Here is a 15,610-nt window from a genome sequence, read left to right on the forward strand (position 1 = left end):
GAGAGACAAGAAAGAGAAGCTGAGAGAAGAAGAGCTCAAGAGGAAAGAGAGAGGGAGATAGAAAATATGAGGATGCTTTTACAAAGACAGCAAGAAGAAGAGATGAAAGAGATGGAAGAGGAAAGAGAAAGGCAGAGAAGAAGGCAAGAAAGTCGATCTGAACCAGACGACGATTGTACTATCCTGTGATGACTGTGTTGTCTTAGTATTTTATTTATGTGCCTCTGTTTTGAAGTGAAATAAAATATGCACCTATTAGAATTTGAGGTTTTATAAGAATCAAAACTCCCTCCGTGGTAAAACAGTTGATTAACCAAACATCAAAATGACAAATGTATTTCCTAATACATTCATAATGTAAGAATGACAGAAGAAGTCATAAGAAATGTTTCACACATGCACACTTTTTCCACTATTTATATGAAAAATGAATATGTTTCTAACTTTTTGGTTGTACACCTTAAATCATTTAATTATTGAAATTCTAAAACCTCACACATGCTGAATAATACTTGAATAAACAGTGGTCAGTGTACTTAAATATATACAATATGGGACACTTTAAAAGCACTGTGAGCTGTTTTTAACTGTTCTTGAAAAATTCACTCTCTTATACTGATGCCTCTTCATGACCTCAAAATAAAATGATCAATGATAAGCTTGGTTATTTCTTTATACTATGATGCCTGTGTTCTGGTCAGATTTTCCATGTCAGCTTTTACCTAGTCTCTATAACCATCATGGAGGATAAAAAGCATCAAACAGAAACAATCATTTGAAGTCTGAGCAATCTCTTTGCCCCTCTGTATCACAGAGCAGTCCAATAAATCGATATTTAATGCCTTTATGTGCATTAATCCCATGGCTGAATCTTAATCTGTCTGTTTGGTTTCTTTATTTTAACTTTTATGTGTAGAAGTGTTTTGATAGAAGCCTTTTTCTGATATCTAGGCGTTGTTCAAATAAACACATCTTGGCTTACAGCCTTGCATCATGATATAATTCCTATCTGTGATCTTATTCAACCGACCAGTGGGAACATGGAGAATATCAGATATTAAAGAATCATACAAATCAGAACTAAAACAATCATAGACAAAGTAAATGGACCCAAAAAGTATGAAGTAGTTTTAAAAGTAGTAAAAGAGTCAAAGTTCTTATATATTCAAACTTTTAAAAACGTGTCATTAGTGATATGAACCTATAACAACTTTTACCATCTGATATATGGTGCCGTTTGTAATTTTCTTTTCTTGTCTTCTTTTTTTTTGTGTGTTTTGGTGTCTCCTGTCCCTTTTTTATTTTCATTTTATTTTACTATATTTTTTGTTTAATCTTGATCCTTTTAGGGAGCCTTTCTTACATCTTGCAAAGGACTACGGATGTAAACTAACCAAGAGTACAAGTGCTCGCAACAAGGTATCTGAAGCACATGCATAGGCTACGGCATTGGAATGAAGCAGATACAAGAGGCATTAGTAGTAATAATCTCTGTAATGCTAATTAAAGTGAAGACAAAGTTTAAATGGAGTCTTATTTTCTCAGTCAAAGTGCTGTATACAGTATGTGGTATTTTTCAAAGAGCATCTGAATTTAATATCAAACACTCAACTGATAATATGGCTTTGCTGTAGAGTAACTGCAGATTACCACGCTATGCTTTATTAGCTTGATTATATCTTCATCATTTATCCCTATGGTGTGGCAATGCAGGCCCACAGTTAGTCAAATGAATGCTTTCAATGTTCAAAAATTTGCTAAGGCTAGGAATGAAACAGATGAAATGCTCAAATATAAAAGGGTTTTTATGGCTTATTCCGCCACAACACAACTACACAACTGTTAGATGTAATGTTGTGTATCTACAATATAAGTAGTGACTGAAATACAATACTAGTCAAAAGTTTGGACACACCTTCTCATTCAATTGTTTGTATTTATTCTAATTGTTTTTCGACATTGTAGTTTAATACTGAAGACATCAAAACTATGTAATAATCTGGTTTTGCCATAATCTGGATTACAACAGTAGTCAAATAGGGCTATCCATTGTGTACTAACCCTACCTCTGAACAACACAACTGATGGTCTCAAACACATTAAGGCAAGTCATTCCATGAATTGACTCTTGAAAAGGCACCTGTAAGTTCAAAACCATGCCAAGAGTGTGCAAAGCTGTCATCAAGGCAAAAGGAGGCTACTTTAAAGGATCTAAAATATAGTTTGGTTTGTTTAACACTTTTTTGTTGATTAAATAATTCCACGTGTTCTTTCATAGTTTTGATGTCTTCAGTATTAATCTAGAGTGTTGAAAATAATGAAAATAAATGAACGAGAAGGTGTATCCAAACTTTTGACTGGTAGTGTATATTTTATACCATCTTATATATTCAGGTAAGTGTTAAATATGATTCCATGAAAAAGGGAAATGAAACCTTTAAACCACTTAAAGAGCACTTTTGTACTTGATCTCACAAAAAATTAAAAGCTTTGAATCTTTAATCTTTCTTTGCATTAAAAAAGAGCATGTATTCTCTTCCAGCAAAATGCACATGACATTAGTAAGTACTTAGAAACATTAACTTAAATTGAACTAAACTGAATCTTGAATTTTAATATGAAAAAAAAAGACTCATGGCTGAATTAACTGCATGAATAATACTGAGTGTAGCAAACTGTAAATGTGGAAACATTTTAAACTTGCTTTTCCATTTGTATCTGATAGGGGGAGCAGTGCACAGTGTTACATGGCAGTGAAAAGAACTGCTGCCTTTTCTGGTAAATGGGGACGGGAGGGGTGCAGGCTGAGAGGTTTACAGTGAGCAATAGGAGACAGAGGCAGGCACGGAAACAAGTCATACAAATTATAAACACAGAAATCTCTTGTCAACGTGTGCTAGGCGGGCTGCTTACATGTTATGAGAGGCTAATCTAAACAGAAAGTGAAGAGACAAGGGAGGGGAAATTTGCAGGGGAATGTTAAGAAGATTTCACAGACAGGTTTGGTCAATAACAACAACATACTTTTTTATGTCTTTACATTTTTCTGTACCTGCTGTACAGGACATGAACTAAGCAATGATCATCACAGTAGAAAACAACATAGTTAAGATTTTTAATAACATGTAGGCATTTAAAAAAAATTATTCAAATTACATCTAAGGTAGAACGTATGGTAGCACTTTCATAGGAAGCATCAGCTTTCCTGCTGGACACTACTGCAATAAAAGCAGTTTAGTGAGATTTATTAGCAAGTAATTCTTAGCTACAGTTTCAAATATTCTCGATAAATTGTGTTTCAAATATGTCAGAACAGTTTGGGGGCCATTCACTGATACATGTTTTTAATCTTCTTTATTTCATCAGGGGAACCAAGTGAAACTGTCAAGAATTCATCAGAACATTCTGTACCACCACAAAGCCTGCATGCAGTGTGGGAGGAGCCGTTCATACCAGATCCTCAATCAACCGCAAACAGCCAACAGAAACTTTAGTTTCACTTTGACATGAGGAAACCGTTTGTGGGCTGGTGCTGATTCAATATATAATGAGCTGCAGCAGGCTTGAGAGCACAGTGTCTTCACTTCAGCTACAGCATCTGCTCAGTACTCTCTAACACAACAAATGAACGGCAACTCGTACAACCCCAACATGTCCAGCAACTCTTACAACCCCAACATGGGAGGCAGCTCTTACAACCCCAACATGGCCAGTAACTTTGGTAAGTCATGGTAATTTTTCCATGTTATAGATATCAATAATGCTCTTTGTTTTTGGATACCCACACAGTTTCCAATGTGTTGAGTTTCTTCCATGTTTTAATACCCTGTATTGAGTATAATCTAAGATCAACTTGTCATACATCATAGTTTGATGTTATTCATTTTTCCTAGCAGGTAAAATGAATGACTCAGAAATACATGGCTTAAATGATATGTCAGAAAAAGACGCATCAATCACCACAGGGCACAGCAATAGATGCTTTTTTTTTTTCGCATCTTTGTTTTATTTTTTATATACAGTCCAACATAATTAGCTTTTTTTAAGCTTTTTTTCCCATTGTCTTTCATTTTTCAACAGGCCAGACCTTAACGAATGATGAGGAGCTGAGGATAGTGATGGTGGGGAAGACCAGAGTCGGAAAAAGTGCCACTGGAAACACCATCCTGGGAAGAGATTACTTTGAATCAAGGTTCAGTTCAAGGTCTATGACTGTAGACTGTCACAAGGGCAGAGGCACAGTTGAGGGACAAAAGGTTGCTGTTATTAACACCCCAGGTCTGTTTGACACCAGGTTTGGAATGGACAAGACAGCCAAAGATTTCAGCCAGTGCGTCACTTATGCCTCTCCTGGTCCCCATGTGTTCCTGGTGGTCATCAGGCTGGGCAGATACACTGAAGAGGAGAAGCAGACGGTGCAAAGGATTCAAGAGCTCTTTGGCCAGGCTGCAGACAGATACAGCATGGTTCTCTTCACTGGTGGTGACATGTTGGATATGGAAGGAACCACGATTGAGAATTTCTTGGCTGAAAGCCAAGATTTGCAGGAACTTGTGGGCAGATGTAACGGCCAGTACCATGTCTTCAATAATAAGCAAAAAAGAGATCGCTCTCAGGTCACCGTGCTGCTCCAGAAGATTAGAAACATAGCTAAGAAGAATGGAGGGAGTCACTACACCAATGAGATGTTCCAAAAGGCTGTGCAGGCAATCGAAGAGGAGAAACAACACATCCTGAAGGAGAAAGAGGAGCAAATACGAAGAGAAAAAGAAAAGCTTGAGAGGGAAGTACAGCGAAAATATGAAAAAGAATTGAGGAGAATCAATGAGCAACTCCAAGCTGATAGAGAGAGGGAGAGGGAAGAGAGAGAGGAAGAGAGGAAGAAGGAGAAGGCTAGCAGCTTTGGTAAGTGATGGTAATTTATTCATGTTATAGATATCAATAATGCTCTTTGTTTTTGGCTAACCACACAGTTACCAATGTGTTGAGTTACTTTCATTTTTGAATACACTGTATTGAGCATAATCTAAGATCAACTTGTCAAACATCATAGTTTGATGTAATTTAGTTTTCTTATCAGGTGAAATGAATGACTCTGAAGTAGATGGCTGAAATGATATGTCAGAGAAAGACGCATCAATCACCACAGGACACAGTAGTAGAGGCTTTTTCCTCATCTTTGTTTTAGTTTTTATACAGTACAACATAATTTTCTTTTTTTAAGCTTCTTATTCATTGTCTTTCATTTTTCAACAGGCCAGACCTTAACGAATGATGAGGAGCTGAGAATAGTGATGGTGGGGAAGACCGGAAATGGGAAGAGTGCCACTGGAAACACCATCCTGGGAAGAGATTACTTTGAATCAAAGTTCAGTTCAAGGTGTATGACTGTAGACTGTCACAAGGGCAGAGGCACAGTTGAGGGACAAAAAATTGTTGTTATTGACACCCCAGCTCTATTCCACACCAGGTTTGGAACAGACAAGACAGCTAAAGATATCAGCCAGTGCGTCACTTATGCTTCTCCTGGTCCCCATGTGTTCCTGGTGGTCATCAGGCTGGGTAGATACAGTGTAGAGGAGATGCTGACGGTGCAAAGGATTCAAGAGATCTTTGGCCAGGCTGCAGACAGATACAGCATGGTTCTCTTCACTGGTGGTGACATGTTGGAAGGAACCATGATTGAGGATTTCTTGGCTGAAAGCCGAGACTTGCAGGAACTTGTGGCCAGATATAATGGCCAGTACCATGTCTTCAATAATAAGCAAAAAAAAGATCGCTCTCAGGTCACTGTGCTGCTCCAGAAGATTAGAAACATAGCTAAGAAGAATGGAGGGAGTCACTACACCAATGAGATGTTCCAAGAGGCTGAGAGGACACTGGAGGTGGAAAAACAGTGCATCCCGAGGCAAAAATATAAAGAAGACATAAGGAGAATCAAGCAACTCCAAGCTGAGAGAGAGAGGGGGAGGAAGAAGGAGAAGGCCAGCAACTTTGGTAAGTCGTGGTAATTTCTCCATGTTATTGTTATGTGTCTATCTTAATACTGAATTAAATCATGAAATTAAGCTTCTAATTTTATTTATTATCACCTCTGTTATGTGACCTCTCTAACCAATACATGTGTTTCTTCAATAGCGTACTCCTGTTGGAGATTCAATAACAACTTGATTTCCTGTCTTACTCACGACTTTGTGTGGTTTTGTGTTGAACGGTGTTGTGAACTTGTCAACTTTGTCTTGCCTCACAAGTACTGCATCTCCAATGTCCACTTTTCAATACCGAGCTCCTCTGCGTTCATCAGCATACAGTTTTGATTTTCATTTTTGCTCAGCATCTCTATCACGAACCTCCCATTCTGCTCTGCTTGAATCACAGATGTCCGGTAACTTCCCCCCTAATTTCCGGTTAAAGAGAAGTTCAGCAGGGCTTTTCCCTATAGTAGCATGTTCTATGCTTCTGTACACAGTCACATACTTTCTCAGTTCACATTTCCAGTCACATCCTTCTGCTTGAGCAATTGTTATTCTTTTCATCAGTGATGCTGTCGCTCAACTTTCTTCATTTGCTTGTGCCCATTTTGGAGTTGTTCTGATGTGTTTGATTCCATTAGATTCACAGTATTCCCTGAATAGTTCAGACTTGAATTGTGGTCCATTGTCTGATTTGCAGGTGACAGGTAGTCCATGTCTGCTGATGATTGTTTCCAGGCTCTCAATAACCTTTTCTGCAGTTGTTGAAGTCAGAATGTCATATTCATAGTAACGACTGTAAGGTAAGGCAAGGCAAGGCAAGGCAGCTTTATTTGTATAGCGTACATTCATACACAAGGGCAACTCAATGTGCGTTACATTAAAAGATTAAAAGCATTGGTAACATTCAGACAAGCATAAAAGAACACAATTAAAAGACAAATATAATAAAACAGAAAAGAAAAGGACTGTAGTAGTCAACAACCACAAGTATCGAATGACTGTCAGGCAGTATTACTTGCAGGTCTATGGCAATATCCTGCCAGGGTTTGTCTGGTAAAGGAGTGGGTCTCACTGGGTCTGGTGGATCAGGTCTGGCTACAATTTGACATCCATGGCATGTTTTGCAAAATTACTCAGCTGCTTTGTCCATGCCAGGCCACCAAACTTTCATTCTGAGTTTCCACTATTCCCAAGTGTCCTTAATGAGCTAACATGAGTGCTCTGACATAGTTTTCCTGGTAGCACTATGCGATTTCCCTGCAGAACTATATATCCAGTTACACACAGTTCATTTGCGATAGGTGCATATGCTTTACTGTTTTCAAAATGTCCGTTTGTAATCGCCTTGCGTACCTCCATTACATCTGGGTCGGTAGCAGAGGCTTCCTCCACCTCTCTGGTTGTTAGCGCTTTTGGTGTAGCACTTACTGCTACGAACCTCACATACTCTTCTGGGTCATGTTTGTGTCTCTTTTTGTGCTGTCTCCCCCAGTAATCGTGACAGCGGGTCTGCTATGTCCTGTTTTCCAGGAATGTGTACAACTCTGAAGTCATATGACTGCAGTCTCAGGACCCATCGCTCTATGCATGCACATGGTTTGGATCTGTTGCTGTATATAACTTCTAATGGTTTATGATCTGTGACTAGATCAAACTTCCTACCATACACATATGGATGCAGTCTCTCACAAGCCCATACAAGAGCTAAAGCTTCACATTCTGTCTGAGAGTATTTCCCCTCACAGTTGGTCAAGCTACGACTCACATAGCATACAGGTACCATCTCCCCCTTCTGGTTTTGTACTAGTACTGCTCCTATGCCCACAGGACTTGCATCTGCTATTACCTGTGTAGGTGCTTCTTTATCAAAGTAGGCAATGGTACCTGCTCTGGCTAACTCATCTTTTAAAGCTTGAAATGCACGTCTCTGTTCCAGTCCAAAGTTAAAGGGATATTTCAGGTTTTTTTGAAGTGGGGTCGTATGAGTTACAGTACACTATTGCTCCTGTTAGCCACAATGCATGCCAATGAGCTCTTCCCCTTTAATGAGAAAATTCCCAGAGGACTGGGAGGTAAGCTGGGTTATTTTCTCTGTGGACGGGGCCTCCTATTTCGCGTAATTTTGCCAAAGTTAAGAAATACGGTCTAGGCACTCATCACCGTGTATCACGGTTGATCCAAACAGCTGATCGGCGTGTTTCCATGCTCATGCAGCGGAAGAACACCGGTCTGTGGGGTCCATCCGAGAATAGTGCCAAAACAAAGGGGGTTTCTGACGGCAAACTGAATAGCTCCAATTTTTTTTACTCGTGCATGCACTTGCACTATGATGAGAGCCTGAACCATATTTTCTGAACTTTGGCGAAATTACGCAAAATAGGAGGCCATGTCCGCAGTGAAAGTAACCTAGCTTACCTGCCAGTCCTCTGGGAATTTTCTCATTAAAGGGGAAGAGCTCACTTGCACGCATTGTGGCTAACAGGAGCAATAGTGTACTGTAACTCATACGACCCCACTTCAAAAAAACCTGAAATATCCCTTTAAATGGTATATCTTTTCTTGTCAAGCGTCTTAGTGGTTCTGACAATGTTGCAAACTGTGTTATGAACCTGCTACTGTAACCTACTAGTCCTAGAAAGCTTCTCACCTCAGTAGCATTCTTGGGTTCTCTTGCCTCCACTGCAGCTCTCATTCTCTCTTTAGTAGGTCCGATGCCTTTCTCTGACAGGAGTATCCCCATGAATATTAGTCTGTTCATGTTGAACTGGCACTTTTCTGCATTCACTGTCAGTACACATTGAGAGAGTCTTTTCATGACAGTATGTAGTCTCTGTCATGTGTTTCCTGGTCTGGTGCTTGTACAATGACACCATCTGAGATGTTCTCAACACCTTCAATACCAGCTAATGCATTTGCTATTTCGTGCTGATATTGCTCGCTGGCAGATGAAACACCAAATATGAGTCTTTTATATCTATACACTCTGTTGTGTACTGCAAATGTTGTTATCTCTTGTGACTCTGGAGTTGGTTCCAACTGATGGTAACCCCATTTAAGGTCTAGCTTGCTAAATACAGAAGAGTCGTTCATACCTTGAAGGATCTCGTCCACTGTAGAAATAGGGTAACGTTCTCTCACGAGCGCCTCATTGGCTTTTCTCATGTCCAGACACATCCTGATGTCTTTTTCCGGTTTTAGTAGTACTACTACCAGGTTCACCCACGGGGTAGGGCCTTTTCCTGTGGCACATATGAATTACATTTTATCTTTTCTGCTTTCAGTTTTTCCCAAATGTTTTCTCCCATAATATTACTAGTTGCACCAGAATCTACTAACATTTTCAAATGTACTCCCCCAACACAAAAGGTAAGTTTTTCAGGCATCTCCTCATCTTTTACAACAAATGCAAACTCTTTTTGCTCTGATTCAACAGTGTTCACATTTCTTCTTGATGCTTTTTTGCGACACATTTTTGAGAAATGGTCTTTTCCGTTACATGTGTGGCATGTTTGACCACGTGCAGAGCATTTAGGATCCTTACTCATGTGATCAGTGTAACCACATCTGTAACATTTCCTCTTAGTTTTACTTTAATCCTTTTCTTTCATCTTTCCTCCTGTTTTCATGTATTTTCTTCCTTTTTGTTTAATGTGATGAACCGTGTCTTTCTCCCTCTTTTCTTCATTGAGAGACATTGCTGCCATCTGTTCCTCGATTCTTTCACACTGTGATGCTAGTTCAAGTGACAGTGCATGCACCTCCTCTAGCAATTTTTTGCGCACATAGTCTGACATACACTTGCACAGAATAGCGTCCCTTATCTGGTTATCTGTGTCCGCCCGAAAATCACAGTCTCTTGCCGTTTATCTAAGGCGTCTTGAAAATTGTTGCACAGTCTCACCTTGTTTCTGACATAACTTGTGAAACGTCTGGCGTTCAAAGGCTGCATTCACTTGGGGAACGAAGTATGTATCCAGCGCCTCCACCGCGTCTCTGTAGTCCGTCGCCCCTCCGGTGCTCTGCAAAGTTGAAAATATATCCTGGACATCTGGTCCTGCGAGATGCAAAAGTAGAGCACGTCTCCTCTGTCTCGTAGTGTCGTATCGTCGTTAACGATAAGTCCCTTTCCCTCGGCGTATAACTCAAAAGATTTTAGCCATCATGTCTATCTGGGTCCAAGCGTGGCTGGGTCGGTGTAGCATGCAAACGGTTGTATCCCTGACTTCTCCATGCTAACCCTGATGCTAACCGTTGATTCAGCTAAGCAATCTATAACTTTTTCCCACTGCACTCACTTCATAAGTCCGCCGTCTTTGTCCTCATTGTTGTTTGCCTATCTTAGTCCTGAATTAGATAGTGGAAACTGAATTAAATCATGACATTAAGCTTCTAATTTTACTTGCTTTATTGCGGGACTCACAGGGCTCCATGCCGTGACTGAACAGTTTTTTTTATCTCCCTCACCTTTCACCTCTGTCATGTGACCTCTCTAACCAATACATGACAGTTATAAATATCAATAATGCTCTTTGTTTTTGGATACCCACAAAATTTCCAATGTGTTGAGTTTCTTCCATTTTGAATACACTGTATTGAGTATAATCTAAGATCAACTTGTCAAACATCATAGTTTGATGTAATTTTTTTTTCTTAGCAGGTGAAATGAATGACTCTGAAGTACATGGCTTAAATGATATGTCAGAGAAAGACGCATCAATCACCACAGGGCACAGTAGTAGAGGCTTTTTCCTCATCTTTGTTTTAGTTTTTATACAGTACAGCATAATTTTCTTTTTTTTAGCATCTTATTCATTTTCTTTCATTTTTCAACAGGCCAGACCTTAACGAATGATGAGGAGCTGAGGATAGTGATGGTGGGGAAGACCGGAGTCGGAAAAAGTGCCACTGGAAACACCATCCTGGGAAGAGATTACTTTGAATCAAGGTTCAGTTCAAGGTCTATGACTGTAGACTGTCACAAGGGCAGAGGCACAGTTGAGGGACAAAAGGTTGCTGTTATTGACACCCCAGGTCTGTTTGACACCAGGTTTGGAATGGACAAGACAGCCAAAGATTTCAGCCAGTGCGTCACCTATGCCTCTCCTGGTCCCCATGTGTTCCTGGTGGTCATCAGGCTGGGCAGATACACTGAAGAGGAGAAGCAGACGGTGCAAAGGATTCAAGAGCTCTTTGGCCAGGCTGCAGACAGATACAGCATGGTTCTCTTCACTGGTGGTGACATGTTGGATATGGAAGGAACCACGATTGAGAATTTCTTGGCTGAAAGCCAAGATTTGCAGGAACTTGTGGGCAGATGTAACGGCCAGTACCATGTCTTCAATAATAAGCAAAAAAGAGATCGCTCTCAGGTCACCGTGCTGCTCCAGAAGATTAGAAACATAGCTAAGAAGAATGGAGGGAGTCACTACACCAATGAGATGTTCCAAAAAGCTGCGCAGGCAATCGAAGAGGAGAAACAACACATCCTGAAGGAGAAAGAGGAGCAAATACGAAGAGAAAAAGAAAAGCTTGAGAGGGAAGTACAGCGAAAATATGAAAAAGAATTGAGGGGAATCAATGAGCAACTCCAAGCTGAGAGAGAGAGGGAGAGGGAAGAGAGAGAGGAAGAGAGGAAGAAGGAGAAGGCTAGCAGCTTTGGTAAGTGATGGTAATTTATTCATGTTATAGATATCAATAATGCTCTTTGTTTTTGGCTAACCACACAGTTACCAATGTGTTGAGTTACTTTCATTTTTGAATACACTGTATTGAGCATAATCTAAGATCAACTTGTCAAACATCATAGTTTGATGTAATTTAGTTTTCTTAGCAGGTGAAATGAATGACTCTGAAGTACATGGCTTAAATGATATGTCAGAGAAAGACGCATCAATCACCACAGGACACAGTAGTAGAGGCTTTTTCCTCATCTTTGTTTTAGTTTTTATACAGTACAACATAATTTTCTTTTTTTAAGCTTCTTATTCATTGTCTTTCATTTTTCAACAGGCCAGACCTTAACGAATGATGGGGAGCTGAGAATAGTGATGGTGGGGAAGACCGGAAATGGGAAGAGTGCCACTGGAAACACCATCCTGGGAAGAGATTACTTTGAATCAAAGTTCAGTTCAAGGTGTATGACTGTAGACTGTCACAAGGGAAGAGGCACAGTTGAGGGACAAAAGATTGTTGTTATTGACACCCCAGATCTATTCCACACCAGGTTTGGAACAGACAAGACAGCTAAAGATATCAGCCAGTGCGTCACTTATGCTTCTCCTGGTCCCCATGTGTTCCTGGTGGTCATCAGGCTGGGTAGATACAGTGTAGAGGAGATGCTGACGGTGCAAAGGATTCAAGAGATCTTTGGCCAGGCTGCAGACAGATACAGCATGGTTCTCTTCACTGGTGGTGACATGTTGGAAGGAACCATGATTGAGGATTTCTTGGCTGAAAGCCGAGACTTGCAGGAACTTGTGGCCAGATATAATGGCCAGTACCATGTCTTCAATAATGAGCAAAAAAAGGATCGCTCTCAGGTCACCATGCTGCTCCAGAAGATCAGAGACATAGCTAAGAAGAATGGAGGGAGTCACTACATCAATAAGAGGTTCCAAGAGGATGAGAGGGCAGTGGAGATGGAAAAACGCATCCTGAAGGAGAAAGAAGAGCAAATACGCAAAGAAAAAGAAAAGCTTGAGAGGGAAGTACAGCAAAAATATGAAAAAGAGATGAAGAGAATCAATGAGCAACTCCAAGCTGATAGAGAGAGGGAGAAGAAAGAGAGAGAGGAAGAGAGGAAGAGGGAGAAGGCCAGCAGCTTTGGTAAGTCATGGTAATTTCTCCATGTTATAGATATCAATAATGCTCTTTGTTTTTGGATACCCACAGTTACCAATGTGTTGAGTTACATCTATTTTTGAATACACTGTATTGAGTATAATCTAAGATCAACTTGTCAAACATCATAGTTTGATGGTATTAATTTTTCCTAGCAGGTGAAATGAATGATTCTGAAGTACATGGCTGAAATGATATGTCAGAGAAAGACGCATCAATCACCACAGGACACAGCAATAGATGCTTCTCTTCCTCATCTATGTTTTAGTTTTTATACACCACAACATAATTTGCTTTTTTTTTAGCTTCTTATTCATTGTCTTTCATTTTTCAACAGGCCAGACCTTAACGAATGATGAGGAGCTGAGAATAGTGATGGTGGGGAAGACCGGAATCGGAAAAAGTGCGACTGGAAACACCATCCTGGGAAAAGAATGCTTTGAATCAAAGTTCAGTTCAAAGTCTATGACTGTAGACTGTTCTATTCACAGAGGCACAGTTGAGGGACAAAAGGTTGCTGTTATTGACACCCCAGGTCTGTTCGACACCAGGTATGGAATGGACAAGACAGCTAAAGATATAACCCAGTGTGTCACTTTTGCTTCTCCTGGTCCCCATGTGTTCCTGGTGGCCATCAGGCTGGGTAGATACACTCCTGAGGAGATGCAGACGGTGCAAAGGATTCAAGAGATCTTTGGCCAGGCTGCAGACAGATACAGCATGGTTCTCTTCACTGGTGGTGACCTGTTGGATATGGAAGAAATCTCGATTGAGAATTTCTTGGCTGAAAGCAAAGACCTGCAGGAACTCGTGGACAGATGTAACGGCCAGTACCATGTCTTCAATAATAAGCAAAAAAGAGATCGCTCTCAGGTCACCGTGCTGCTCCAAAAGATCAGAGGTTTAGTCCAGTGGAACGGAGGAAGACACTACACCAACGAGATGTTCCAAGAGGCTGCGCAGGCAATCGAAGAGGAGAGACAACGCATCCTGAAGGAGAAAGAAGAGCAAATACGAAGAGAAAAAGAAAAGCTTGAGAGGGAAGTACAGCGAAAATATGAAAAAGAGTTGAGGAGAATCAGAGAGCAACTCCAAGCTGAGAGAGAGAGGGAGAGGGAAGAGAGAGAAAGAGAAAGACAGAGGGAGCGGCAGAGGAGGGAATGGGAGAGGTGGATGGAGAGACAAGAAAGAGAAGCTGAGAGAAGAAGAGCTCAAGAGGAAAGAGAGAGGGAGATAGAAAATATGAGGATGCTTTTACAAAGACAGCAAGAAGAAGAGATGAAAGAGATGGAAGAGGAAAGAGAAAGGCAGAGAAGAAGGCAAGCAAGTCGATCTGAACCAGACAACGATTGTACTATCATGTGATGACTTTATTGTCTTAGTATTTATTTATGTGCCTCTGTTTTGAAGTGAAATAAAATATGCACCTATTACAATTTCACATTTGATAAGAATCAAAACTCCCTCCGTGGTAAAACAGTTGATTAACCAAACATCAAAATGGCAAATGTATTTACTAATACATTCATAATGTAAGAATGACAGGAAAAGTCATGCACACTTTTTCCACTATTTATATGAAAAATGAATATGTTTATAACTTTTTGGTTGTACACCTTAAATCATTTGATTATTGAAATTCTAAAACGTCACACATGCTGAATAATACTTGAATAAACAGTGGTCAGTGTACTTAAATATATACAATATGGGACACTTTAAAAGCACTGTGAGCAGTTTTTAATTGTTCTTTAAAAATTCACTCTCTTCATGACCTCAAAAAAAAAAAATCAATGATAAGCTTGGTTATTTCTTTGTACTGAATTTAAGTGCCTCTGTTCTGTCAGATTTTCTGTGTCAACTTTTACCTAGTCTCTATAACCATCATGGAGGATAAAAAGCATCAAACAGAAACAATAATCTTAAGTCTTAGCAATCTCTTTGCCCCTCTGTATCACAGAGCAGTCCAATAAATCGATATTTAATGCCTTTATGTGCATTAATCTCATGGCTGAATCTTAATCACAGTAACCAACGGATGCTGGGTGTAAAGACAAAAGAGAAAGTCAAGCTTTTATTGCAGGTACATAATCTTAATCTATTGAAATCCTCTGTACTGTTCTTCGTTACTTATCTTTGTTGCTTTTTTAGGCCAAACGGAACTCTGATGGAAACATGTCGTTCAGCATAGCAAAATCACATAACTGTCTATTTGCTTTAATAAACTTTGAACGTTGTTATCTGACTTCTCTTGTCTATCAATACCTGCTCTATCTCCAGGTATTCACCTTGTTAACTTTACCACTCCCAGCTTTGCTCCCCTCCCCTCCCTTACCATTTACAAGAAATGGTAGCATTACTTCAAACCAGCAGACACAGCTACACAAAGCAACACACAGCTCTCTGGTTATCTGCGGCAAGCAGAGCTCAAACTAAAAATGAGACAACAGCATCACATTACATTACACATAAATACCTGTATTGTATTTTTTCTCTTTTTGGCTATCTTTTAAAGTTGTTCTAAAAAACATTAGTTTTTACTTTCTGTTTAATGAGGATACTATGTTTTTGAAATATATGTACACAATGATGAAGCACACATGTTGGCTTGAGTTTTCTACAAGAAAAACAGTCAGACTGTCATCCAAAATATAGTATTAAATATCAAGAAATTTACAAATGATGTAAAATTCAACCAGAAATTCTTAGTTACCCAGTATTATAACCAGCTCTACTAAATGTCCAGCAGAAGTCTCCCGACGCCTGAGATAAAAAGCATGACTAACACTCAACAT

The 15,610-nt window shown here is 39.8% G+C and overlaps 4 protein-coding genes across 4 annotated transcripts; all 4 read left to right on the forward strand.

Moving 5' to 3' along the window:
- Window positions 1-3,630: 3,630 nt before the first annotated feature.
- Window positions 3,631-4,913, forward strand: LOC117815527 (GTPase IMAP family member 9-like). The gene is made up of 2 exons (XM_034687289.1): window positions 3,631-3,721; window positions 4,081-4,913. Exons 1-2 carry the CDS (start codon window positions 3,652-3,654, stop codon window positions 4,911-4,913), a joined length of 903 nt encoding a protein of 300 aa, XP_034543180.1. The 5' UTR covers window positions 3,631-3,651.
- A 176-nt stretch (window positions 4,914-5,089) lies between these two features.
- LOC117815528 (GTPase IMAP family member 9-like) lies at window positions 5,090-6,011 on the forward strand. Its single transcript, XM_034687290.1, has 2 exons — window positions 5,090-5,100; window positions 5,225-6,011. Exons 1-2 carry the CDS (start codon window positions 5,090-5,092, stop codon window positions 6,009-6,011), a joined length of 798 nt encoding a protein of 265 aa, XP_034543181.1.
- Window positions 6,012-10,792: 4,781 nt separating this feature from the next.
- LOC117815529 (GTPase IMAP family member 9-like) lies at window positions 10,793-11,641 on the forward strand (the record flags this gene model as incomplete). Its single annotated transcript, XM_034687291.1, has 1 exon — window positions 10,793-11,641. A coding segment is annotated over one exon (849 nt), but the record flags the coding sequence as incomplete, so codon positions are not given.
- A 172-nt stretch (window positions 11,642-11,813) lies between these two features.
- On the forward strand, window positions 11,814-15,006 carry LOC117815530 (GTPase IMAP family member 8-like). The gene is made up of 4 exons (XM_034687292.1): window positions 11,814-11,848; window positions 11,953-12,800; window positions 13,153-13,984; window positions 14,967-15,006. The coding sequence occupies exons 1-4, from the start codon at window positions 11,814-11,816 to the stop codon at window positions 15,004-15,006; spliced, it is 1,755 nt and encodes a 584-aa protein (XP_034543183.1).
- The last annotated feature ends 604 nt before the right edge of the window (window positions 15,007-15,610 follow it).

This window comes from Notolabrus celidotus, chromosome 7 (assembly GCF_009762535.1).
Source record: "Notolabrus celidotus isolate fNotCel1 chromosome 7, fNotCel1.pri, whole genome shotgun sequence".
In the NCBI taxonomy this organism is placed as follows: domain Eukaryota; kingdom Metazoa; phylum Chordata; class Actinopteri; order Labriformes; family Labridae; genus Notolabrus; species Notolabrus celidotus.

Coding starts and splice junctions, on each gene's coding strand:
- LOC117815530 (XM_034687292.1), top strand. CDS start 11,814: ATGAATGACTCTGAAGTACATGGCTTAAATGATAT. Junction 12,801..13,152: donor GGAGAAGGCCAGCAGCTTTG/GTAAGTCATGGT, acceptor ATTTTTCAACAG/GCCAGACCTTAACGAATGAT. Junction 13,985..14,966: donor CAGAGGAGGGAATGGGAGAG/GTGGATGGAGAG, acceptor TTGCTTTTTTAG/GCCAAACGGAACTCTGATGG.
- LOC117815527 (XM_034687289.1), top strand. CDS start 3,652: ATGTCCAGCAACTCTTACAACCCCAACATGGGAGGCAGCTCTTACAAC. Junction 3,722..4,080: donor CAACATGGCCAGTAACTTTG/GTAAGTCATGGT, acceptor ATTTTTCAACAG/GCCAGACCTTAACGAATGAT.